This window comes from Mobula birostris, chromosome 24 (assembly GCF_030028105.1).
Source record: "Mobula birostris isolate sMobBir1 chromosome 24, sMobBir1.hap1, whole genome shotgun sequence".
In the NCBI taxonomy this organism is placed as follows: domain Eukaryota; kingdom Metazoa; phylum Chordata; class Chondrichthyes; order Myliobatiformes; family Myliobatidae; genus Mobula; species Mobula birostris.
In genome coordinates, this window is record NC_092393.1 from 12,088,252 (window position 1) to 12,114,450 (window position 26,199).

The 26,199-nt window shown below is 41.4% G+C and overlaps 1 protein-coding gene across 3 annotated transcripts in view; it reads left to right on the plus strand.

Moving 5' to 3' along the window:
- Positions 1-19,573, plus strand: part of spata20 (spermatogenesis associated 20) — a 489,201-nt gene extending 469,628 nt beyond the window's left edge. For 2 of the 3 annotated variants that reach the window (XM_072242745.1, XM_072242744.1), the window contains one exon: positions 17,129-19,573. In XM_072242745.1, the coding sequence (XP_072098846.1) occupies positions 17,129-17,299 (171 nt within the window). In that variant the 3' untranslated portion in view covers positions 17,300-19,573. The remainder of the gene's footprint in view (positions 1-17,128) is intronic. The other variant, XM_072242746.1, reaches the window with a different exon arrangement.
- The last annotated feature ends 6,626 nt before the right edge of the window (positions 19,574-26,199 follow it).

Here is a 26,199-nt window from a genome sequence, read left to right on the forward strand (position 1 = left end):
GCCTAATTCTGCTCCTATGTCTTAGGGTTTTATGGTTGTAATGCCCTGGTTAAAAGTTTTACTGCTATGCTGTAGGTGTTTCATATTAACAGTTCTGTAAGAACCGTTTGTCCTGCTTTCAGTCTGTTTGGGTTTGAGCTGAAGATAAGGGGCTATATTATTCAACTCAGGAATGTTGTGTTAGCCAATCAAGGTGGTGGAACTGGGAGAAGGTTCTTGAGGACGCTGGGCGGAGAGGTTTTGTGATGGATACTGGTGTGGGCCGAGGTCTTTTTGGCAGGAGCTGAGGGAAGACAGGAGGAAAGATGGCTGAGGATGCCATCCCAGTTGCACAGGGTGCTTTTTGCAGATGAATGGCTTCAAGGAGGGAGGACTAATACTCCCGTGGGGAAGTCTGTTTGTTTGAGATTGATTTCGAGCGACACTTGGAAGGTGGTGCGTGCCTTCACGCAGACCGGGGATCAAATGTGTGAGTTAAAGACGACTTCAAGATGAGCTCCAACTGATGTGCACATTTGGAATGGGCTAACTGTAATGGGGCCTTATTATTATTTTTTCTTCTTTTTTTCCTAATTGTTCGATAAAGCTGACATTTGTAAATATACTTTCTTTATAATTGTATACAGTGTTATTTGATGGCTGGTGTCTCTGGTCTGGGGGCTGTATGTTATTTCTTGATGATGGCTATTTGCACGGGGACTGTGTTTACATAGTATTCACACAACTCGGGGTTTGGGTGGGCAATACTGTACATACATCCCAACTTTCCAGTTTTGGTGGGACCCAAATCATACTGATCATAGATGTACAGAGTCTGAGAAAGGTGGTTTTCTCACTGCTGAGTCCTGTGGCTGTTAGCACAGGGCTAACACGCCATGTTTCATGGTCTTAAACTATTCCCCAACTATTCCAGTAACCTTGGCTGCCAACCAGTGATCTCAGCTCAGCTCCTGAGACCTCCCCATCACTCTCATAATGGCTGGTTCTAACTCATAGCTGCAATCCTGCTGGAACCACAACCTTTTCCTGAGCCCAGGGCCTGGACCCTCACCACCAGCCATACCTCCTCCCCAATTCCGAAGTCCAGCACATAATGCTGTACAAAGTACTCACTGCATATAACCCAAGAAAATACATGTGGCAAAACCAACCTCATAGATCCTTCACTCAGTGGCCGCTTTATTACACCTGCATGTTAACACAAATATCTAATGAGCCAATCAGGTGGCAGCGACTCAGTGAACAAAAACATGCTGACATGTTTAAGAGGTTCATTTGTTGTTCAGACCAAACATCAGAATGGAGAAGAAATGTGACTTAAGTGATTTTGACTGTGGAATGATTTTGGGTGCTAGACAGCATGGTTTGATTATCTTAGAAACTACTGCTGTCTTGGGATTTTTACATACAATAGTCTCTAGAGTTTGCAGAGAATGGTGTGAAAAGCAAAAGTGAGCGGATGTTCTGTGGGCAAAAATGCCTTGTTAATAAGAGAGTTCAGAGGAGAATGGCTGGACTGGTTCAAGCTAACAGGAAGGCGACAGTAACTCAAATAACCACACATTTCAACAGTGGTGTGCAGAAGAGCATCTCTGAATGCACAACACATCAAACCTTGAAGTGGATTGGCTACAGCAGCAGAAGACCACGGACATGTACTCAGTGGCCACTTTATTAGGTACAGGAGGCACCTTATAAAGTGGCCACTGTGAGTACTATCTGGTCTAAATTTCCAGTCAGTCATGCACCATTCTGCCATCAACCCTGAGTTATGTATCTATTCACGTATAGGTATCCTACTTGTATTCTGTGTTTCCACCAAGTATGTACAGTTGTTGAAGGTACAGGACGTGACTTCATGGTTTCTAGAAAGGAATTGTTTTTATTCTTCATGGTGATGACAACTGTAGCGCACATTTGTCTAATCCATAGTCCAATGCTTCTATTTTAAGATATTCCCAGGTGGCTTGGCCATTGTTGCTCCCTTAATTAGCACCGCCAAAAATACAGTGCTGCTGTTTTAAGAAGTTTGACTCTATGCAAAATACCCTACACATTTATTCAGAAACAACAGGAACTTCCTGAGGAGTACTTTGTAAGTATGCTAGATTTTCCTTTATCTCTTATGCAAATTACTGTGTAATTTGCTTGCTAAAATCTCTTTGCAATATTTGCACTTGCTGTAAGAATAATTATTTGGATTGGCACACACAATAAAAATGAAGCAATGTCTATCCCGCAGAGAATTTTCATTGAGCGTATTAGAAACATACAAAACCTAGCACAATACAGGCCCTTCGGCCCACAAAGTTGTGCCGAACATGTCCCTACCTTAGAGTGAATGATTTGTAGAGGAGTCGATGTGGAAGAGTATTGATGCCCGTCCACCTAACCTGGGTGAGAGGTTGGATCACTCCTAGGCCGAACCAATTTGCTGAGATCGAGAACAGCTTCAGGCTGTGTGCTCCATGCATGTCACTGCGCCGGGTTCGGTGCTGGGACAATTTAAACGTTGGTCCAGATAGTCTGGAAAGCCCAAGTGTCGGGACCAGAAGTGAGAGTCAGGCTGATTTTGCTTGCTCTCCTGTGATGTTCATTCCTGTATCGAGCAGCTGTCGTCTCTGAGTTTTGTGGCGTGTTTGCCCTGCTAATATGATGAACTGAGATGGCTAACATGAGTAGGCTTGGGCCTTCTCCGGCTGTTCTGGAGAGCGGATCTACGGACTATATCTGGATTTGAATGTTGTTGATTGCTTCTATTGTTTGCATGATGTGTGTTTTTTTCCCCTCTTTTATGGTCTTTGGGTTTCTGGCTTTGTGGCTGCCTGTAAGCAAACAGATTTCAAGGTGTAAAATTTATACACTCTTTGATAATAAGTGTGTTTGAATCTTGAATCTTGAATCTAGACTGTGTAAAGCACAACATCGGAGCTGGGTAATACATGTATCCAAGCTGATAGCGCATTGCATCCAGTGGATGATACAGTGCACTGGGGCTGGGTTAGTGCTGCAGTGCATTAGTGGATAATGCAATGCTTCAGGTCCATAATACAGCACATTGAGGCGGGGTGATATATTGCAGTGGTGGGGATACACTCCAGCAAGGAATGTTTTCAACTGCCAAAACAGTGCGGAGAATATGGCTAAAATAATGAAAACATTACACCTGCAGATCTAGTTAGAGTTCCTTCAGTTAGTCCTGACGAAGGGTCTCGGCCTGAAACGTCGACTGCACCTCTTCCTAGAGATGCTGCCTGGCCTGCTGTGTTCACCAGCAACTTTGATATATGTTGCTTGAATTTCCAGCATCTGCAGAATTCCTGTTGCTTTAGAGTGGAAAAAGGTATTTTCTACACCTCTGGATCATTCACAGCATGTTTAGATATAGAATAATTCTTCTATCATTAGTCCAGCTGAAGAAGAGTGTTCCAACTGGAGCAATGTTTATTCCTTGCACTAATCATCTAGTGTCCTCTCTCCAGCTGCCGAGCTTCAGCCAGGTATTCTTCAAATACATGCCCCAGAGCTGGTGTGTGTCCCACTCCTCCACTTTGTCTTGTTGTCTTTCCAATCTTTCCTTTGTTTATTGTTAACTTCTCTTGAGAATTTTTTTCTCTTCTTTTTATCCTATGTTCTCCTTTATATCACTTCTTACCGTCATCTCTTTCTTTTCTTATTAAGAACATTTCTATTCTCCTGGGAATCCCCTTGCAGAACCAGTTTGACATTACGTTACCTATGACATTAGCCCTTTTCGCTTCCCAGAGAAAAAATTTGTTATATTCAGTGGAAGTTACTTGTTAATAATAGCAGCATTACACAATGTGTGAATGAAGCACAGAAGAACCTTCAGCTCTGAATGTGCTGACCTCTAGAACAATGTTGACTTCCTTCTCTGAAACCTCCTGAGGCTATTGCTATGCACTTTCTAGCAAGGCAACAGAAACAACTGTAACATCACATATCTATTTCCTATGACCTTTGATATCCAAGTCATAAAAGCATTCTCTCTCTTATACTGGTTGGCAAGATAGATCTCATTTCTTACCAACTTTCATGGAAAAGTTCTGCCCAATCCTCAATCTGCAGAGACATCTGTTTTAACTTTTCAAAAGACTGCCTTACTCAAAGTCATCGTTTCAATAAAAGACAGCAGCCTAAAGATAGAGAGTACTTTGTCATGTAATGTTATTTGAGCATGATGTACACCATATTAGAACATAAGAAATTGGAACAGGAATGGGCCACACCTCCATTTATTGATCTGATGTTGTCCTTAACTGTGCGTTCCTGCCTGTTCATTGTGACTTGACTCTGAACTCCTCATTTTTGGCCTCAAGTATGTTCAGCCTCCACAGTCCATGGTAGAAAATTCTAAATAGCTGAATAGCCCCCTGAGAGATGAGATTCCTCACCATCTCTATCTTCATGAGTGACTTCTATTATGTTCCAGATACTTCTACAAGGAGAACCACCTTTTTAACATACACCTTTAGAATCTCATGTATTTTGATAAGGCCACCAAATTCAATATAGCAAGTATGTAGAGCACTGGCAGATGGGGCTCGTCAGCCGTGGCAGGCAGCTCATCTAGGAGAAGGAAAACTTTGATCTCAAACCTACATTCATGGGGAAGGCTTCAGAAGTAAGACGCAAGGGAAAATTCCGGAACTGGAGTCCCGAAGGCAGTCCTACATTGCAGACTGGCAACTCCTGTCACACTGTTGATCCCAACTGTATTGGTCTCTGCCATTCCTTTGGGTTCATCAGATGCGTGGAGATGGGCATCAGCTTGCTCTCCATCTCGTACTGCCCAGGCTTGTATATCTCTAGACAGCTAGGATGCAATATCCATGGTCAGCTCTGACCGACTGTGGCCCTCAGTCAGAGCACTGCCAATTATCCAATAAATAGAAACATGTTAAGAAATAGAGAATGGAAGCCTAATGAAAGAATCAAGAATTCTAACTATATGGAGAGCAGGAATTCTGTCACAAGTGCCCTAGAACCCTGGAAGCCAGAAACTCTAGGAGCTATGGCAAGAAAATACAACCCTGGAGATCAAAGACTCTAAAGTTTAGGCCCTATAATGTATTGAGAACAGGAATCCTATCAGAAATGGAGACTAGGGGTTGGAAATGCATTGATACAGGCCAACATATATCTCTGAAATACTAAGGCAACTTTGTACATTTTTCTCCCTTTCGCTCTCCACCACAGATATGTAGGGGTTATAAAATGCAGCAGAGTTGGAGAGCCTGGGACCTCATTTTTTCTTGTTCCATGTGGATTAGTATGTGGTTTGTCAGTTCACAATGAATTTTGCCTCATCTAAAAAGTCTGATAAACAACTTTTACATGTCTACATTATAAGATGCCACAAGGTAGGTTGGAGGTGCATTATCAAAACAATATTTAACATAAAAGATGTTCCAAGGCAGATGACAGGAGTTTGGTTGAAAGGAATTGAAAAGAGAGAGAGAGAAATTTTCAGAGCTGAGGGTGAACAGAAGGCACAATCATTCATTTTGGTATAATAGATAGAGAGGTTGCAAAGAGGTAAGACTTAGCCATCTCCAAAGGTTGTTGGGACTGGAAGTGGTCATGGAAATTGGGAAGAACAAGGTCAAGAGAGATTTCAAGATATGGATGAGAATTATAAAATTGAGATTCAATGCAGTGAGCAGAAGGCATGGCAAACAAAATTTAGAAATGGGATTAAAAAATAGAATATAGTTTAAATGTTTAACAGGTGGGAGTTCCAGGTAAGAGACAGGTAGGAGGAGTGTGTGACTGATAAGTGAGAGCATTTATAATGTGGCTTCAATGTACTGTAAGAGAGCCCAGACTCAGTTATTGAAATACTGTGTAATCAAATAGTGACCGTGAAGCTAAGAGAAACACACAGAGGCATGGATATTAGAGTGTTTTGCACTAAAGGCACTGGTTTGTACAGATTACTTCATTAAAATGTAACAACTTAGCACTGTAACAAAAAAAAACTGCTATTAACATTTGGAGGATCAAATAAAATTCTAAAAATAATCAAGCAACACACATCAAAGTTGCTGGTGAATGGACAAGGGAGTCGTGTAGGGAGCGATCCCTGCAGAAAGCAGAGACGGGGGGGGGGACAATTGTGGAACAATCAATGTTCCGAACCTATTCTGGTATCTGTCCCCCACTTTTCCTTCGCTACATCGACGACTGCATTGGCGCTGCTTCCTGCACGCATGCTGAGCTCGTTGACTTTATTAACTTTGCCTCCAACTTTCACCCTGCCCTCAAGTTTACTTGGTCCGTTTCCGAAACCTCCCTCCCCTTTCTAGCTCTTTCTGTCTCTAACTCTGGAGATAGCTTATCTACTGATGTCTACTATAAGCCTACTGACTCTCACAGCTATCTGGACTATTCCTCTTCTCACCCTGTCTCTTGCAAAAATGCCATCCCCTTCTCGCAATTCCTCCGTCTCCACTGCATCTGCTCTCAGGATGAGGCTTTTCATTCCAGGACGAGGGAGATGTCCTCCTTTTTTAAAGAAAGGGACTTCCCTTCCTCCACCATCAACTCTGCTCTCAAACGCATCTCCCCCATTTCACGCACATCTGCTTTCACTCCATCCTCCCGCCACCCCACTAAGAATAGGGTTCCCCTGGTCCTCACCTACCACCCCACCAGCCTCCGGGTCCAACATATTATTCTCTGTAACTTCTGCCACCTCCAACGGGATCCCACCACTAAGCACATCTTTCCCTCCCCCCCCCCACTTTCCGCAGGGGTCGCTCCTTACGCGACTCTCTTGTCCATTCGTCCCCCCATCCCTCCCCACTGATCTCCCTCCTGGCACTTCGCCTTGTAAGCGGAACAAGTGCTACACATGCCCTTACACTTCCTCCCTTACCACCATTCAGGGCCCCAGACAGTCCTTCCAGGTGAGGCGACACTTCACCTGTGAGTCGGCTGGGTTGATATACTGCGTCTGGTGCTCCCGATGTGGCCTTCTATACATTGGCGAAACCCGACGCAGACTGGGAGACCGCTTTGCTGAACACCTACGCTCTGTCCGCCAGAGAAAGCAGGATCTCCCAGTGGCCACACATTTTAATTCCACATCCCATTCCCATTCTGACATGTCTATACAGGGCCTCCTCTACTGTAAAGATGAAGCCACACTCAGGTTGGAGGAACAACACCTTATATTCCGTCTGGGTAGCCTCCAACTTGATGGCAGGAACATTGATTTCTCTAACTTCCGCTAATGCCCCACCTCCCCCTCGTACCCCATCCGTTACTTATTTTTACACACACATTCTTTCTCTCACTCTCCTTTTTGTCCCTCTGACTATACCCCTTGCCCATCCTCTAGGTCCCCCCCCCCTGTCTTTTTCCCCGGGCCTCCTGTCCCATGATCCTCTCATTATCCCCTTTGCCAATCACCTGTCCAGCTCTTGGCTCCATCCCTGCCCCTCCTGTCTTCTCCTATCATTTTGGATCTCCCCCTCCCCCTCCCACTTTCAAATCTCTTACTAGCTCTTCCTTCAGTTAGTCCTGACGAAGGGTCTCGGCCTGAAACGTCGACTGTACCTCTTCCTAGAGATGCTGCCTGGCCTGCTGCATTCACAAGCAACTTTGATGTGTGTTGCTTGAATTTCCAGCATCTGCAGAATTCCTGTTGTTTGCATTCTAAAAATATTCAACTGGGTTAGGCAGTATCTGTTGAGACAAAGGGAGTTAATGTTTCACAGTGAAAACTTTCATTGGAACTGTAGGGGAAATGACTTCAGAGCTATTTACAGTTTGCAGTGGTGGCACTTATAGAATCTTAAGCATTATGTTTATTTTGGGTTGAGACAACTGTGTCAAGGTACACCGAACACATCTCCTGACATCCATTGTAAAGGGGTGACACATTCTGAGATTATATTTTCCAGCTCCGGATATTTTCCCTGTTGGAATTACCTCGAACTAGGGAGTGTCATTTCAGAATAAGGGCTTTCCCTTTCAAGATGGAACTGAGGAATTTTTTTCCACTAAGGGGTTTTTCATCTTTGCAATCTTGACCCAAGAGAACTGTGGAGAAGAGCCATTGAATATATCCAAGGCCGAAACTGATAGACACTTAAGCTATTAGGGAGTCAAGGAGAAATGGAATGAGAGTGGTGCTGAAGCCAAGAATGGATTAGCTATGATATTCTTGAAAGACGGAGCAGGTTTGAGGCTTGCTCCTGTTTCTTATGTTCTTAAGAAATAAATAACAACTTTTTCAAGTTCCAATGAATTCACTTAAAAATCTAATTGAGGTAACTTCCAGTTTGTTTTCAGACAGAATGGTTGATATCTGGAGTGGGCTGATAGAGGAGGTGGTGGACCATGATGAGGGCTCACTTGGAGTATTGTGAACAGCTTTGGACTAGTTGTCTAAGAAAGGATGTGCTGACATTGGAGAGGGTGGTGAATGTGCTGACATTGGAGAGGGTGGTGAATGTGGAATTCTTTGCCACAGGCAGCTGCAGAGGCCAAGTTTTTATGTATATTTAAGGCAGAGGTTGATAGATTCTTGATTAGTCAGCATGATTAGTCAGCTTGATTAGTCAGCATTAGTCAGCATGAAGGGATACAGAGAGAAGACAGGAGATTGGGCTGACAGGAAAAATGGATCAGCCATGATGAACTGGTAGAGCAGACTCAGTGGGCCGAATGTGGGTCTTATAATCATGATGTTTAAGAGGCATTTAGACAAGCACTTGAATAAAAAGGGCAAAGAAGGATATGGGCCTAGTGTGGACAAGTGGAATTAGTGTACACGGGGAAAAAATTTGACCGGAAGTTTTGTTTCAGTGCTGTGTGATTCAATGACTCTGTGAAAGGATCTTGGATCAAAGAATGTGGAAAGTGCAGACTAAAACAGGAAGATCTCTATATGCCTTCAACTGCCCTGAGTCAGCTCTGAAACATCATTCTCTAACTTCTTCGACTTCCTCTCTTCCTTTGTCTCGCCTTATAAACTACTCTACTGTCCAAACATTTGGTTTCCAGCCTTGTGTGACTGAGTTTCATATTTTATTTCATCGAACTGTTGAGTAGACTTTTAGGACTTCTCACTGCATTAAAGGTGCTATTAATATGAGCTGTTTCTAACATTAAGCAGCATTTTGGCAATAGTGAAATGTCAGGCAGTATTGTAGAAAGGCAGTAACTCCTGTACGAACCCTCCCAAGTTTTATCACCAATGTGTTTCAAGTAATTATAAAGAAATTTGTGTTGGTGAGAAGGTGTTTGATTTTGTGTAATGAACAGATGGTAAATTTTGAATATGCTCATGGTGCACTGGGCTATATTCATACTTGACTTCTCTTTGAACTTTTCTGGAGTGTCTATCAATGAAAATTCCTCATTCAAGGGAGTGTCAAAAATGCCAATACACTTACCTGAGCTACTTGTATGCCTAGTTGGAGAATTGGTCTGAAATTCTCAGGGTCAGGTAAAACCCCAGCTCCCATTATAAGTGCTCTTGATAGCATTCTTCTGGGCACCAAAGAACTCTACATTCATTGTTTGTGAAGTATTTCTCAGCAGTATATTAGCCCAATCTTTTTCAACTGTGTAAAGTATAATTTTAATTATCCTAATAATGAGCCTGTAATCTTTTGTATGATCAATATTCCATGGCTGAATGCACTTCCCCCACCCACCCCGATTTCAATTGGAAATAAATTATAGAATCACATTGCCTAAAAAAGGCCACTTATTATGGCCATTATATCCACAAAGATCAAATGTGTTGTGATAGAATATGAGCTTTTATCTTTGCTTCAGTTTAGAACTGATTTCCCAGTTTTGACAAACACAGTTCATTTTGGATATTTAACAAAAGCTCATTTAATAAGTTCCTTCAATTTTCGATCTCATTTTGTATAACAAATCAGAACTTTGATGGAGTCATAGATAGATACAATATGTTTATACACTGATACAGTGAGTTATATGGGGAAGTTGTTCTTTGATTTCAAAGCCACTTGCCCTGATTGGTAACTGAGTTTGTTATTGCCTCGTACCAAACTATGCTAAAAAAAATTGTTTTGTATGGTATCCATGCAGATGACTTCATCATGTTAGACAGCACAAGGAAAAACATGAACAGAATGCAGAATAATTTGTGACAATTACAGTGCAGGTCCAATGCAGGTAGACAATATGGTGCAAGGCTATAATGATTGTGAGGGCAAGAGTCCATCTTTTCATACTAGGAGACTGTCAGTAGTCTTATAACATTGAAGTTTGTCTTTGAGCCTGGTAGTATGAGCTTTCAGGCTTTTCTATCTTCCGTCTTATAGGAGGGGGCAGAGGAGAGAATGTCTAAGGTGCATTGAGTCTTTGGTTATATTGGCTGCTTTACCAAGACGACAAGAAGTGTACACAGAGTCTATAAAATGGAAGTTAGTTTCTGTAATGTGTCCACAGCTCTCTGCAATTTCTATTGATCCTAGGCAGAGCAGTTGCCATACCAAGACATAATGCATCCAGATAAATAGAACACTTTAGATGGTGGATCTGTAAAAAAAAATCAGTGACAGTTGAAGAGAACATACCGAAAATTTTTTAGCCTTCCTCAAGAAGTAGAGGTACTGATGCTTTCTTGGCCATGGCATCTACATTGTTGGACCAGGACAGACTGTTGGTGATGTTCACTCTCAGGAACTTGACTTTAGAAGAATATGTATCTGGGAGCTCTACTACCTGCTGGACATGGTTAATGTTAGTTTATGTCGTGAGGAGGATGTGGAGGAGTTTCATGGTAGATATAAGCAGGCTGTGGGAAAGCATGAGGACATAGCAGATGGAATGTAATGGAGAAAGATATGGGGTTTCTGAAAAATGTTATCGCCAATATATGGGATTTTTCTGTTGTTTTGGTCACCACTGTTTTACTTCCCTATTACACCACCATCAGGCCACTCTCCATCCTCCAAAAGCTTAATTTTACAGTGCCAAACATTTTATTTCTGATTCCCATTCCTGTTCCGACATGTTGGTCCATAGCCTCCTCTTGTGCCAAGATGAGGCCACCATCAGGGTGGAGGAGCAACATCTTATATTCCATCTGTTAGCCTCCAAACTGATGGCATGAATATCAATTTCTCCTTCTGGTAAAATATTTCTTTTCCCTCCTCTCCCCTCTTCTATTCCCCACTCTGTCCTCTTACCTCTTCTCTCCTTCCTATCACCTCCCCCTGGGTTACCTCCTCCTCTCCTTTCTCCTATGGTTCACTCTCCTCTCCTATCAGATTCCTTTTTCTCCAGCCCTTGACCTTTCCTGCTCACCTGGCTTCACCTACCACCTTCTAACTAGCCTGCTTCCACTCCCCTGCCTTTTTATTCTGGCGTCTTCCTCCTTCCATTTCAGTCCTGAAGAAGGGTCTCAGCTGGAAACATTAACTGTTTATTTATTTTCATAGACGTTGCCTGTCTTGCTGAGTTCCTTCAACACTTTTTTGTATGTTACCCTCCAGTATATGCTAGAAACAAACTAATCCACAGTCTGTGTACAGCGTTCTAAACAAAAGGCATAAATCCTCCATGGTAGCATTTATATTGCAGCTACAGAGTTTCTTTACTGAATATGAATCAGATTTTCCAAATAAGGCTTCCACGTTTTAATCAGTTAAAATCGAATAATTCAAGCTGTAGATATAATCCCACTCCTCTGCAGTTCCTTCTAGCCCTGAAAATTTAGCCTCTCAATGCAACAATACAATTTCATTTTACAATTTTCTACACAATCTATTTGCTATTTGACACATTGTGTTAAGAACATAAGAATTAGAAAGAGCAGGTTATTGAGTCCCTTGTGCTTACTCTGCCGTTAAGTAAGATTAAAGCATGTAATTTACTTCAGCACAATTTTTCTGCATTGACCCTGTCCCCTGATTCCTTTTATATTCAAAAATGTATCAATGGTATGAAAACAAACAGAAACTCTCCAGGGTAGCTACAGATTGTATCAGAAAGCATAGCTTTGAAGTTAAAAGAGGTGCCGACTCTCACGTCACAGATCCTGTGCAGTCTAGAGGAACAAACTATGATGTTTAGACTCTCCAGTGCCAGGCTCTTGATTAAAAAGTAATTGGGGTGGTTTGTAAATTCCTGGTTCCATGTTACCAAGGTCATAAAACAAAAAAGGTAGCAATCAAGAATCTTTCAGGAATTTGAGGTGTGACATCAGAGTTCTGATGAACCAACAAGAAGTGGAAATGTTATAAAACACCAGTGTGGAATACATGAACAAGGTTCCAAAAATATGAGGGTGTCACAGGGCAGAAGTGAGGTGTGTTGCTATTACTAAGGAGTAGGTGCTTGAGAAACTGAAAGATCTAAAGGTAGCTAAGTCACCTGGACCAGATAGACTACACCCCAGCTTTTTGAAAGAGGTAGCTGAAGAGATTGTGGAGACATATTTAAAGAATCACTAGATTCTGGAATGGTTCTGGAAGACTGGAAAACTGCAAATGTCACACCACTCTTTAAGAAGAGAGGGAGGCAGAAGGAAGGAAATTATAGGCCATTTAGCCTGACTTCTGTGGTTGTAAAGATGTTGGAGTCCATTATTAAGGATAAGGTTTTAGGGTACTCTAAAGTAGACCAAAATCAGCATAGTTTCCATAAGGGGACAAATCGGTTGGAATTACTTGAGGAAGTAACAGACAGACTAGAAAAAGGAGAGTCAGTGGATTTTGTTTACTTGAATTTTCAGAAGGTCTTTGACAAGGTGCTGCACATGAGGCTGCTTAACAAGATCATGGCATTGCAGGAAAGATACTAGTACAGATAGAAGATTGGCTGACTGGCAGGAGCAAAAAGACGGAATAAAGGGGGCCTGTTCTGGATGGCTGCTGGAGACAATTGGTGTTCTGCAGGAGTCAGTATTGGAACCACTTCTTTTCGTGTTATATGTCAACAATTTGGATGACAGAATTGGTGGCTTGTGGCCAAGTTGAAGTTTAGAAGAATGAAAGGGGTTCTCATTGAAACTTATCAAATATTGAAAGACCTATGCAGATATACAGAGTGGACATGGAGAAGATGTTTTCTATGATGGGTGAGTCTAGGACCAGAGGGCACAGCCTTAGAATAGAATGATGTCCATTTAGAACAGAGTTGAGGAGGAATTTCTTTAGCCAGAGGGTGATAAATCTGTGGAATTCATTGCCACAGACAGCTGTGGAGGCCAAGTCATTGAGAATATTTAAAGCGGAGGGTGGTAGGTTCTTGGTTAGTCATGGTGTCAAAGGTTACAGTTGAAAGCAGGAGAATAGGGTAATGGAATGGTCATTGTGGAATAGCGAAGCAGACTTGATGAGCCAAGAGGCCTAATTCTGCTCCTCTGTCTCATGGCCTAAAATAGAATAGGTTATTGTTTCTCTAACTAGGTTAGACTAATTACTCAGGTATATTTATTGAGTTGTACAACTTGTCTATTTTTGCCTATCTATACCAATCCCATTTGCTTGCATTAGGTACATATCCTTCTGTGCCTTGTCAGTTGGTGTACCCATCTGAGTATTTCTTAAATATATGTGACACCACAATCTCCTTCGTAGTGCATTCCAGATATCTATCACACTCTGTTTAAAAAAGAAAATCCATCAACTCTCCTTTAAAGCTCCAACTCACCTTAAACCTATGCCATCTGTTTTTTCAGTGTGACCTAATCTTCTGGACCAACCTGACATGTGGGAACTGGTCAATTGCGTTACTAAAGTCTGTATAGACCCTGTTTACCACCTTGCCTTCATCAGTCTTCTTAAATACTTCAGTTAAATTAGACAAGATTTCCATAAGACTATAAAATATAGGAGCAAAATTAGGCCATTTGGCTCATGTAGTCTATTCCATCATTTCATCATGGCTGATCCATTTCCCTCTCAGCCAAATGTCCTGCCTTTTCACATATCCTTTTATGCCCTGATTAATCAATAATCTATCAACCACTGCCTTAAACATATCCAATAACCTGACCTCCATAGTCACCTGTGGCAATGAATTCTACAGATTCACCATCCTCTGGTAAAAGAAATTCCTCCTCATCTCCATTCTAAATGCATGTCCCTCAATTCTGAGGCTGTGTCCTCTGGTCTTACACTCCCCCACCATAAGAACATCCACTCCATATCCACTCTATTGAGGCCTTTCAACATTTGATAGGTTTCAGTAAGACCCCTCTCATTCTTTTGAATTCCAGTGAGCACAGGCCTAGAGCCATCAGATGCTCCTCATATGATAAGTCTTTCAATCTGTTTGTCCATCTTCCCTTGAACAAAATCATACTGGTTATCAACAATCAGCTTCTGCATTTCCAAACACATATAAATAATATCCCTTAGAATTTTCTCCAATAACTTCCCTACCACTGACATATTTCTCTCCAGCCTGTAATTACCTGGCTTATCCCTGCTTCTTTCTTAAATAACTTCAGTGTAGTGGACCTGTGGCCAAATAAAATAGACATACTACTGCCAGGCCCTTGATGTCCCCTCCCTCCTTCTCATAGCATCCTCTGATAGATCTCATCTGGCCAAGAGGATTTACCTATGCTTATCTGTTCCAGGGAATCCAACACCTCCATCTTAATACTGACATGTTCCAGACTTTCAGTGTACCCCTTACCCACATCTCCTAGCTCTATACATACTTCCTTTGATCTCGAAGAAGATCCACCCTTTCTCTATCTATCTACTTGCTTCCAATGTACTTACAGAATGTCCTGGGATCCTCCTTTACCTTACTTGGGAAGAATGTTTCATTGCCCCTTTTTGTCCTCATTTCTTTTTAAATTCTCTCCTCCAGCCTCTGCATTCCTCAAAGGGCTCATTCATTTCCAATTCCCTACTCCTGATACATATTTTGTTTTTATCCCCCTAATTAAACCTTCAAAATCCTTTGTCACCCAAGGTTCCTTAATCCTGCCTTCTTTGCCTTTCACCCTTCCTAGAACATGCTAGCCCTGAACTCCTCCAGAGACTTTGAAATACTATCACTTTTTAGATGTCATTTTACCCACATCCTTTGTTAAAATCAGCTTTCTCCAGATTTAGGATTTTTAAATTGAGGGCCAGCATCCCTCTCCACAACTACCTTATAATTTACAGAATTAAAGTCGCCATCACCACCTGCACAGTTCAACTTCCCAGGATTAAGAGGAATATGGCTCTGTCTTTAAGCGTTTTGTCATATGGCCTTGCATTTCAATCACAGTGGTCTGTCCTCCAGCAGCTCTTCCCATTTTAATCAACCTCTGAAAACTGGTAGATATTTTGAAGGTGAAATAATTTGTTCCCCTCCTTCCTCTTTCAAGTTAATTTATTAAATTATCTTTGATTTAGTTGGAGAAACTTTTAACTTCCTTCGCATCCAGCATGAACAGCTGAAATATTGTTAAATTGCAAAGATCTGCCATCCTAATCAATCCCTGCTTGCCTTTGTCTTAGGTGAGATCTTTTTTATCTGTTCAAGATACCTATCAGAGCCACATTCAAACTTGATTAATACATGAATATTGAGTCCTTCAGTGATAATTAAAGCTCCAAATTGTCTCCTAAGCAGAGAGTTTTAAAGTAAATCAGAGCTTTCCTTTCGTGTACTCAACAGTCAAACTAGATATAGTACTTCAACCTCCAGTCAGGTTATGAACTCTCAACCTTGCGAAGGGAGAATGCTGCAAATCCATTAACTGATGGCGTAGCATTGCTAGAGTTCATGACTTATTGCCAGCCTCTTAAATATCAGCTGTCAAAATTCACCCATAGGGGAGCAAGCTGTAGCTGGCCCCAATTACTTTCCATATTCTGAATCACTGATAGCAGCACTCTGCTTTAAGATGGCTTTTATCAATGCCTGTCAATGAGGGAGAGTGGAGGCACATGCAGAGCAGAGTTGTTTTATTCTTACTGTCCTGCTGATTGGGATAATCTATAAACTATTTCTGGTCTGTAACTTGTACACATTGTCCAGCCTCTGCCATCTGTCAGTCTCTCTGCTCCAGTCAATTGGCCTAAAGTGGCTGACTGATAAGGAAAATATGGCACTTAAGTGGATAGGAATTGAAATTCAACGTCCAAACAATTCTCCTTAGTACTTGCACTCCAGAATTTCTGATGATGGAGAAATGCTTTGCTGTTTGAATAAGAACTTGGTATTTGTGCTATATTGTAGGCCACCATCACTGTATCGTCTCGTGATATCAGTCCTACAATACATTATATAAAAGGGCTGATAACAGAAAGTCTTAGAAATATTGAGCAACTCTGTGGAGAGGAAAAAATTAAATATTTCATTGGAAGTAGAAAAGGTTGATACTATAATTTCAATGGTTTAATGGTTCAATTTAATATCAGAGAATGTATATAGTATACAACCTGAAATTCTTGCTCTTTGCAGACATCCATGAGACAAAAGAAAAACCCCAAAGAATGAATGACAGAAACATTAGAACCCCAAAGCCCCTCCCTCTCCCATGCACAAGCAGTGGCAAAAACATCCCCCCCCACCCCATCACTTACTCCAGCAAAAAGCATCAGCCCAGCAAAGGCTAAACTGAAAGTAGTAAAGGCCATCACCTTTTCAATTGTCTGGGATGCTAGAAGTATCTCCTGCAATAAGATAGGATGATGCCATGAAAAGGGGAGGGTGGAGCTTTTTGATGGTTGGTGGGCAGGACATGGTCCTTGTTACACACCAGTAGGATGTATATACACCAATATATTGCCCAGCTGTTAAACACACTGTTGATGTAAGTAAAGTAAGGTGATCTGTTGGTTATCGTGTTGGACCAGCAATCAGAGGTTTGGGATTGAAATCAGTTTACCATAACAAGTAGTGGAACTGAATTCAATTCTGGTTAATTTTGTGTTGGCGATTGAAAAATAATTATTTTGGGTACCTGGATGAAATTTATACCACATAGTTAATTCTTGATAGTTTCAGGGTAACTCGTGTTGATGCAATAATGTTATTGTCTCTAGCACTCATATTCCAACAAAAGAAAGAGTAATGTGACACAATTAGCCTTGATTTCTGTTGTATTGGTTCTGTAATGCATTGTTCTAATGAACTTTTTCTTTTCTTCCATTAGATATTACTGCTGGCAGATGGGAACTCTGAGAGCTTCTTGTATCAGACCCTGCCATTCTTACCTACTTTAGAATTGAAAGATGGCAAGGCTACAGCCTACGTTTGCCAGAACTTCAGCTGTTCGCTGCCAGTTACCTCAGTTGCCGAGCTCAAAGCATTACTTATTAAATGATGTGACAGTCACTCAGCATAAAGACACGGAGCAACAACAGACAAATTACTTACTATAAATGCCTGTGAATATTGTTGATTTTTAATACTTTATTTAACCTCAGGAGAAAAATTTTGTGCAAGTCGAAATGATCTTCTTTTCAGCTTAGTGCGATGGCACAAAACGGGTGATCATTTTATCTCCAATAGTAGTTTTCATTTCAGAATCAGAATCCAGTGTAATATTACCGATATGTTGTGAAATTTGCTGTATGCAGCAGCAATATATTGGGATACATAATAATGAGTAGTGAGGTAGTGTTCATGGGTTCAATGTCCATTGAGAAATTGGATGGCAGAGGAGGGGAAGAAGCTGCTTCTGAATCATCGAGCATGTGCCTTCAGGCTCCTGTACCTCCTCCCTGAGGTACAATGAGGGCATATCCTGGATGATGGTGGTCCTTAATGAATGATGCTGCCTTTTTGAAACATCGTTCCTTCAAGATGTCCTGGATGCTGGAGAAGCTAGTGCTCATGATGGAACTGACTGAATTTACAACTTTCTGATCCTTATAAGATGTTGTAGTTCTGATAATTGAGTAATTTGGCTGAGTTCATCTTTAGAATGATGCAATCAAACATAATCTAGTTTCCTTGTATTTGAGGGAGCACTGGAGGCACCATTTTATGCATAACCTGTTAAATGGGGTCACTGCCTTCCCTCTGAACAAGATTAAATAATCCCATGGTATTATTTCAATGACAAGTATAGGAGATCACTCTGGCTTTCTGCCCAAATTCATCACCCAATATTAAGTATAATTGCTGTTGACAGAGCTTGCCATGTATGACTTGACTCCTTACACCAGTGACTGCAGACCAAATCTACATCAGTAGATTTAAAGGACTTTGAGATGTCACGAGATTGTGAAAGGCATTATGCTTTACCATCTTGGAAAATAGATAGCCTATGGAACTGTTGGCACACTTACCACCCTTTCATCATAGTTCTCCCAGTTGATTCCTATTCACCTTAATGGTACACATTCCATCAGAACTCCCTAAGGCCCTTCCATCCATGAAGCAAGCTGTATTCTCTGCGTCACCTGAAAAAAAAGTATTATTTCCCCAAACCAATTCCCTTTTCTTTTACTCAGTGCCATAGTTAGTTTATAACTTGGTTTGCTAATATGTGATTCTTCTTCCATTTGCACTGTGTTCCAATCCCTGCCTCTCTCATTATTCACCTTAATGAGCACTGAAGATAATGATGTTATGTATTACCATGCATGAACCAGAGCACATTCCTCCTGATGGATTGGCCACGATTCATCCTGTGGATATAATTTGGACTTCAAATGCAAGTAGCTCATTAGTGGAGAATGACTTTTTAAATTGTAGGGTCAACATCGTATATCCCTTATGATTTCTGAAACTGAAACAAACTTGAGATAGTGATATAACAAATAACAATGTTTTCCAAAAGAACAATTACCTAAAGATTAGATGCAAATAAATAATATTTCCCTGTGGACTTTCTCTGGTGAAGTTCCTTGCTGACATTATCTGTAAGATATTTCAAAGCCACAGCTTGATAATTTTTGACTCCTTAAATGTTTGATAAGTACACCTGACATATTATAATGAACTGATTAAGATGCGTTAACAGATTAAGCAGATGCTTCAGTCTGAATTCTGCTCTCATTCATTAAATGCCCATCAGTTATGTATATTTTGCTCATTTACCATTAATTCAGCCCTTTTCTCTGCAACAAATAGAGTCATTCCAGGGGAATGAAAGGAAAACTCATCACCCTGGACTGGAAAAAATGGCAGATGGAGTTTAATACAGACAAGTGTGAGGTATTGCACGTTGGAAGGACAAACCAAGGTAGAAGATACAAGGTTAATGGTAAGGCACTGAGGAGTGCAGTGGAACAGAGGGATCTGGGAATACAGATACAAAATTCCCTAAAAGTGGTGTCACAGGTAGATAGGGTCGTAAAGAAAGCTTATGGTACATTGGCCTTTATTAATCAGAGTATTGAGTATAAGAGCTGGAATGTTATGATGAGGTTGTATAAGGCATTGGTGAGGCCGAATCTGGAGTATTGTGTTCAGTTTTGGTCACCAAATTACAGGAAGGATATAAATAAGGTTGAAAGAGTGCAGAGAAGGTTTACAAGGATGTTGCCGGGACTTGAGAAGCTCAGTTGCAGAGAAAGGTTGAATAGGTTAGGACTTTATTCCCTGGAGCGTAGAAGAATGAGGGGAGATTTGATAGAGGTATATAAAATTATGATGGGTATAGATAGAGTGAATACAAGCAGGCTTTTTCCACTGAGGCAAGGGGAGAAAAAAACCAGAGGACGTGGGTTAAGGGTGAGGGGGGAAAAGTTTAAAGGGAACATTAGGGGGCCTTCTTCACACAGAGAGTGGTGGGAGTATGGAATGAGCTGCCAGACGGGGTAGTAAATGCGGGTTCTTTTTTAACATTTAAGAATAAATTGGACAGATACATGGATGGGAGGTGTATGGAGGGATATGGTCTGTGTGCAGGTCAGTGGGACTAGGCAGAAAATGGTTCGGCACAGCCAAGAAGGGCCAAAAGGCCTGTTTCTGTGCTGTAGTTTCTATGGTTTCTATGGTAATCTATAGAACTCTAATTCTAGCTCCAAATTTAAATGCTGATTCCAGGGGAATGAAGGGGCAAACTCATCAGGAAGGACCATCATTGCCCCTGTTATTCAGCCCTTCCCAGCTGATGAGCAACCTTCCCCTATCTCCTACTAGCCCTCTTTAAGGTTAACTTTTGTAACATGTAGTAGACTGCAGTCCTCTCTGTGGAATATCACTGAGTTACCTGAGTGGTACAAACTTTGGAGATGCATCTTGTATGTCCTTGATGACATACCTCACAGAGATCCTCACCAGACCAATCAGAGTAGAAAAAAAGGAACAGTCCTTGTATCCAAAGGCCAGCTTTCTGTACGGTGTGTTGCTGAAATATGGTGGAAACCTCAAATTATAAGTTCACCAGAAAAACGATATCGCCCATAAGCAATTGTAGTCAGTAAACTTCAGAAAGGATATAAATTCTTAGAACGCTTTTCTAATATATTTTCAGGGTTGGTAGATTTCAATACAAGGGTGCATAGTGGTTAGTGTGACATTATTACAGCTTGGAGCATTCTGGAGTTCAGAGTTCAATTCTGGTGCCTCCTGTAAGGAGTTTGTACGTTCTTCCCATGCAGGTTTCCTCCCACGTTCCAAAGATGTACCGGTTAGTAGATTAGCAGGTCATTGTAAACTGTTCTGTGATTAGGCTAGGGTTAAATAGGTGGGTTGCTTGGCAGAGCAGCTCATTAGATGGATGGGCCTGTTCTAATTATTTGGAGTTTTACTTTGAATAAAAACAGAGAAGAGATTTGTCAGAACCTGTTCTCATCAGTTCAAGGAGCAGGGAACATAGACAAATAATGGAGAGGGATATAGGAATATCTTTCTGTGTGGCCAATGTGCATAACCTAGTACTCGCTGCCATAGTGTTGGTAGAAGTAGAAATGATTGTAAGTTTCTAAAAGCACTCCAGGGAAAACTATTTTCAAGAGTATTGGGGATAAAAGGGGAAGTAGATGAATGCAGTCACCTGGAGCTCTGCAGAGTACTGGAATTTTATACGTGAGTGAGACATGTAACTGTATCCACAAACTCAGATAACCTGAGTCTTTTCTCTCAGATTTAGGGTATCAACAACTAGAGCGCGTTGGTGTAGGGTTAGAGAGGAAATGTTCAATAGGAACATGAGTGGCAACATTTTTACTCAAAGGGTGGTATTTATGTGGAATGAGCTGCCAGATGAAATGGTTGAGGCAGGTACAATAACAACTTCTAAAAGACAGTTGAACAGATAAAGTTATTAAGACCATAAGATAAAGGAGCAGAAGTCGGCCATTCGGCCCATCGAGTCTGCTCCGCCATCTTATCATGAGCTGATCCATTCTCCCACTTAGTCCCACTCCCCCGCCTTCTCACCATAACCTTTGATGCCCTGGCTACTCAGATACCTATCAAACTCTGCCTTAAATACACCCAATGACTTGGCCTGCACCGCTGCCCGTGGCAATAAATTCCATAGATTCACCACCCTCTGACTAAAAAAATTTCTTCGCATTTCTGTTCTGAATGGGCGCCCTTCAATCCTTAAGTCATGCCCTCTTGTACTAGACTCCCCCATCATGGGAAACAACTTTGCCACATCCACTCTGTCCATGCCTTTCAACATCTGAAATGTTTCTATAAGGTCTCCCCTCATTCCTCTAAGCTCCAAGGAATACAGCCAAGAGCGGACAAATGTTCCTCATATGTTAACCCTCTCATTCCCGGAATCATTCTAGTGAATCTTCTCTGAACCCTCTCCAACGTCAGCACATCCTTTCTTAAATAAGGAGACCAAAACTGCCCACAGTACTCCAAGTGAGGTCTCACCAGCGCCTTATAGAGCCTCAACATCACATCCCTGCTCCTGTACTCTATTCCTCTAGAAATGAATGCCAACATTGCAATCGCCTTCTTCACTACTGACTCAACCTGGAGGTTAGCCTTAAGGGTATCCTGTACGAGGACTCCCAAGTCCCGTTGCATCTCAGAACTTTGAATTCTCTCCCCATTTAAATAATAGTCTGCCCGTTTATTTCTTCTGCCAAAGTGCATAACCATACACTTTCTAACATTGTATTTCATTTGCCACTTCTTTGCCCATTCTTCCAATCTATCCAAGTCTCTCTGCAGACTCTCTGTTTCCTCGGCACTAGCGGCCCCTCCACCTATCTTCGTATCGTCAGCAAACTTAGCCACAAAGCCATCTATTCCATAATCCAAATCGTTGATGTACAATGTTAAAAGAAGCGGCCCCAACACGGACCCCTGTGGAACACCACTGGTAACCGGCAGCCAACCAGAATAAGATCCCTTTATTCCCACTCTCTGTTTACTGCCAATCAGTCAACACTCTATCCACGTATGTAACTTTCCCATAATTCCATGGGCTCTTGTTAAGTAGCCTCATGTGTGGCGCCATGTCAAAGACCTTCTGAAAATCCAAATTTCCAACATCCACTGCATCTCCCTTCTCTAGCCTACTTTTAATTTCCTCAAAAAATTGTAATAGGTTTGTCAGGCAGGATTTTGCTTTAAGGAATCCATGCTGAGTCCTGCCTATCTTGTCATTTGCCTCCAGGTACTCTGTAACCTCATCCTTGACAATTGACTCCAACAACTTCCCAACCACCAATGTCAAGCTAACAGGTCTATAATTTCCTTTTTGCTTCCTTGCTCCCTTCTTAAATAGCGGAGTGACATTTGCAATCTTCCAGTCCTCCGGAACCATGCCAGAATCTATCGACTTTTGAAAGATCATTGCTAATGCCTCTGCAATCTCCACAGCTACTTCCTTCAGAACACGAGGGTGCATTCCATCTGGTCCGGGAGATTTATCTACCTTTAGACTATTCAGCTTCTTTAGTACTTTCTCTGTCGTAATTGTGACTGCGCACACTTCTCTTCCCTGCCACCCTTGAGTGTCCGGTATACTGCTGATGTCTTCCTCAGTGAAGTTTATTGGAGAAGTTTAGAATATTATGGGCCAAATGTATGAAGATGGGGCATCTTGGTCAGCATGGATCAGCTGGACAAAGGCTTTTTTCCATGCTGTATGACTCCCTGACGGATCACCTCAGCCAACAGCTTCTAGCAGTCTCATCTGACCTACAGACTGCAGACAGGTGGGCAGACCTGGAAACAGCATATGGCAGAGGGTGAAGCAGCAAGAAAACCAGGTTTCCTTTGCGAGCCCTACAATGATTCCTTGACTCTGGAACGCGAATAAAGCTGCACACACACCAGACACAGCGGGGCACTAATTTTGATTACTTGCATGCCCTAAGCATCAAATGTGCACTGGCATGCTCTGAACCCTTTAATGTTAAGTGAAATATTGTTGACTGCATAATCATAGAAGCATGGAAAATAAGTGGAGGTCATTTGAACTATCATAACCAAAGTATTTAAATAGACCCAGGTTGTCTAATCTGATCTTCCAGCACTGGGTCCATGGCCTTACAGTTCATAGCTCTGCCCTCTCCATATGCAAGTACTGTTTGAATACGGTGATATTTCTGCTTCCACCTTTTTGGGAATAAGTTCCAGACTCCCCAGTCGCTAGGTCAAGGGTTTCCAACTTTTTTTATGCATGGACCCCAACCATTAACCATGGACTAGGTGAAAAATCTCATCTTCTCCCCACTTCTTAGAAACAACATTTTTAAATCTATGTCCTTGGCTTTTGATCACTCTATAGTCCCCTTCTATTAGCCCTCATAATTCTTTACATCTCCCTTAAATTTCCCATCAACTCCTCTGTTTCCTACAGTACTCAAAATCCTCTGTTCTATACAGTACAGAAAACCTAACTACTACTGACAATTCCAGCATTCATGCTCTGAAATGCTGTGCTTCACTCAACAAGAAAATGTATCACGTACGCCTAGGTCTTAGTCCCTCTGTGTCATTTAGGATGCTCTCCATTGGTTTGTTCCCTTGTTGTCCTTCCCCAACTGCATTAATTTGTACTTTGTAAATTCCCTATACTGTATCACAATTCTACCCAGTGTCAGGCCATCAATACTTCCTGCAGGCTAACACGTTCCCCCTCACTTTCACCCACATGGATAGCTTTAGGCACTCTGCAAACTTTTTCATTCTGTTCAACTCTAAATCAATAATATGTATTATAAAAAGGAATGAAACCAAATACTAAGCCCTGTGGAACCCCTATCAGTAACAGCCTTCCCGTCAATTCTCTCAAAACACACCCCTTAACAGTTTAGTGTGCAATTTTCCTATCTCCTTTAGACTCCTTGGCTCTTACCTTTTTGCAAGGTCTTGTATAAATCCTTACAAAAATGCACATGAATTACCAGTGCAGGGTTCTGAGTTGGATGATCAGCCATGATCATAATAAATGGCGGTGCAGGCTCGAAGGGCTGAATGGCCTACTGCACCTATTTTCTATGTTTCTATGTTTAATCAGACACAAATTTGCCTACTACATTTATGCTGACTGTCCTTGATTAAGCTATGCCTTTCTGAATGAAGGTATACACTGTCCCTAAAGAATCTGCCCACTAATGAAGTTGAACTGGCCATAGTTAATCCATTTATCCTTCATGTTGCAAGCAATGGTCTTGTGGTTTATCCTTAGACTATAATGTGGAAAGGGAGAATTGTTGATTGAAAACCTCAACAACTTCATTGTTTACAAGGGGTGATTGATACGTTCGTGGCCTAAGATAGAAGGAGTCAATTTTAGAAAACCTAGCACATTTATTTTTCAACATAGTCCCCTCCTACATTTACACACTTAGTCCAGCGGTCATGGGGCACATGGATCTTGGGCCCCCAGAAAGTGTCCACAGATGGGTGACTGATAAGTTCATGGCCTAAGATAGAAGGAAATGAGTTATACAGCTCTTGATAAATGCACCTGCAGTTCAACTCTTTGAGTGATTATGCAGAAAGTTTGAAATTAATAACTCATCTTCGTCTACCTTAGGCCACGAACTTATCAATCGCCCCTGATGCATAATTAACTGATGAGTTATTAACTTCAAACTTTCTGCATAATCACTTAAGGAGTTGAACTGCATGTGCATGTAAAGAGAGCTATATAACTCATCTCCTTCTACCTTAGGCCACAAATCTATCAATCACCCCTGCTGTGGACACTTTCTGGAGGTCCAAGATCCATATGCTCCACGACTGCTGGACTAAGTGTGTAAATGTAGGAGGGGACTGTGTTGAAAAATAAATGTGCCAGGTTTTCTAAAATTGACTCCTTCTACCTTAGGCCATGAACTTAAGAATCACCCTTCGTATATATTTTAACAGTTTAGGATGTATTTCATCTAAGCCTAGTGCTTTATATACATTCAAATAATCTAAACTTCTTATTACTTCCTCTCTAACTACACTCATCCCATTCCACATTTCACACATCCACCATAGTTACCCACATCAGGATCATCTCCATTTTGTGACAACTGCAACATATTCTTTACTAAGAAATTGACTCATACTGCAAAAAGATTAGCTCTATTTGTCACATGTACACCAAAACATTGAAACATTCAGTGAAATAGCTCGTTATTGTCAATGACATCACAGTCCTAATATGTGCTGGGGGCAGTCAGCAAGAGTCACAACATAGCATGCCCGCAAATTGGTAACCTTAACCCATATGCCTTTGGAATGTGGAAGGAAACTGGAGCACTGGAGGAAACCCACACAGTCATGGAGGAACATTCAAACTCCTTACAGACAGCCATGGAATTGAACCCCAATCACTGATCACTTGTCATTGGTGCTGTAAAGCACTGCGATAGCGACTACACTACCCTGCCGCCTTATAAGTATATACTAATACAGTACTACATACAAGTTACTTTATTTCTCTCTAATAGGCCTACTGTTTTCTTAGGTAGTTCTTTGTTCATTATGAACATAAAACATAGTATCATTTTACTTGCCAGCGTTTATGTTGTACTGTACTCTAGTTGCTTCCCTAGTTTTCCTTTTAATTTCACTCCATTTTCTCTTCAAGATTTTCTATTATCCCAGCTCCTCACATGAACTTCTTTGCCTTTTGAATCAGGGTGGCCTGCAGATAATGAACAGTTTCAATTTTGTGTTTTTTGCTCTTGTTGCTATTTGTGCTTTTTTTGAGGATTTGTGTTGTTTTTGCATGTGGGGTGGGAGGTTGATGTTCTTCTTTGAACAGGTTCCATTATATTCCTGTGTTTCATGACTGTCTGTGGAGAAGACAAATCTCAGGGTTGTATACTGCATACATACTTTGACAATAAA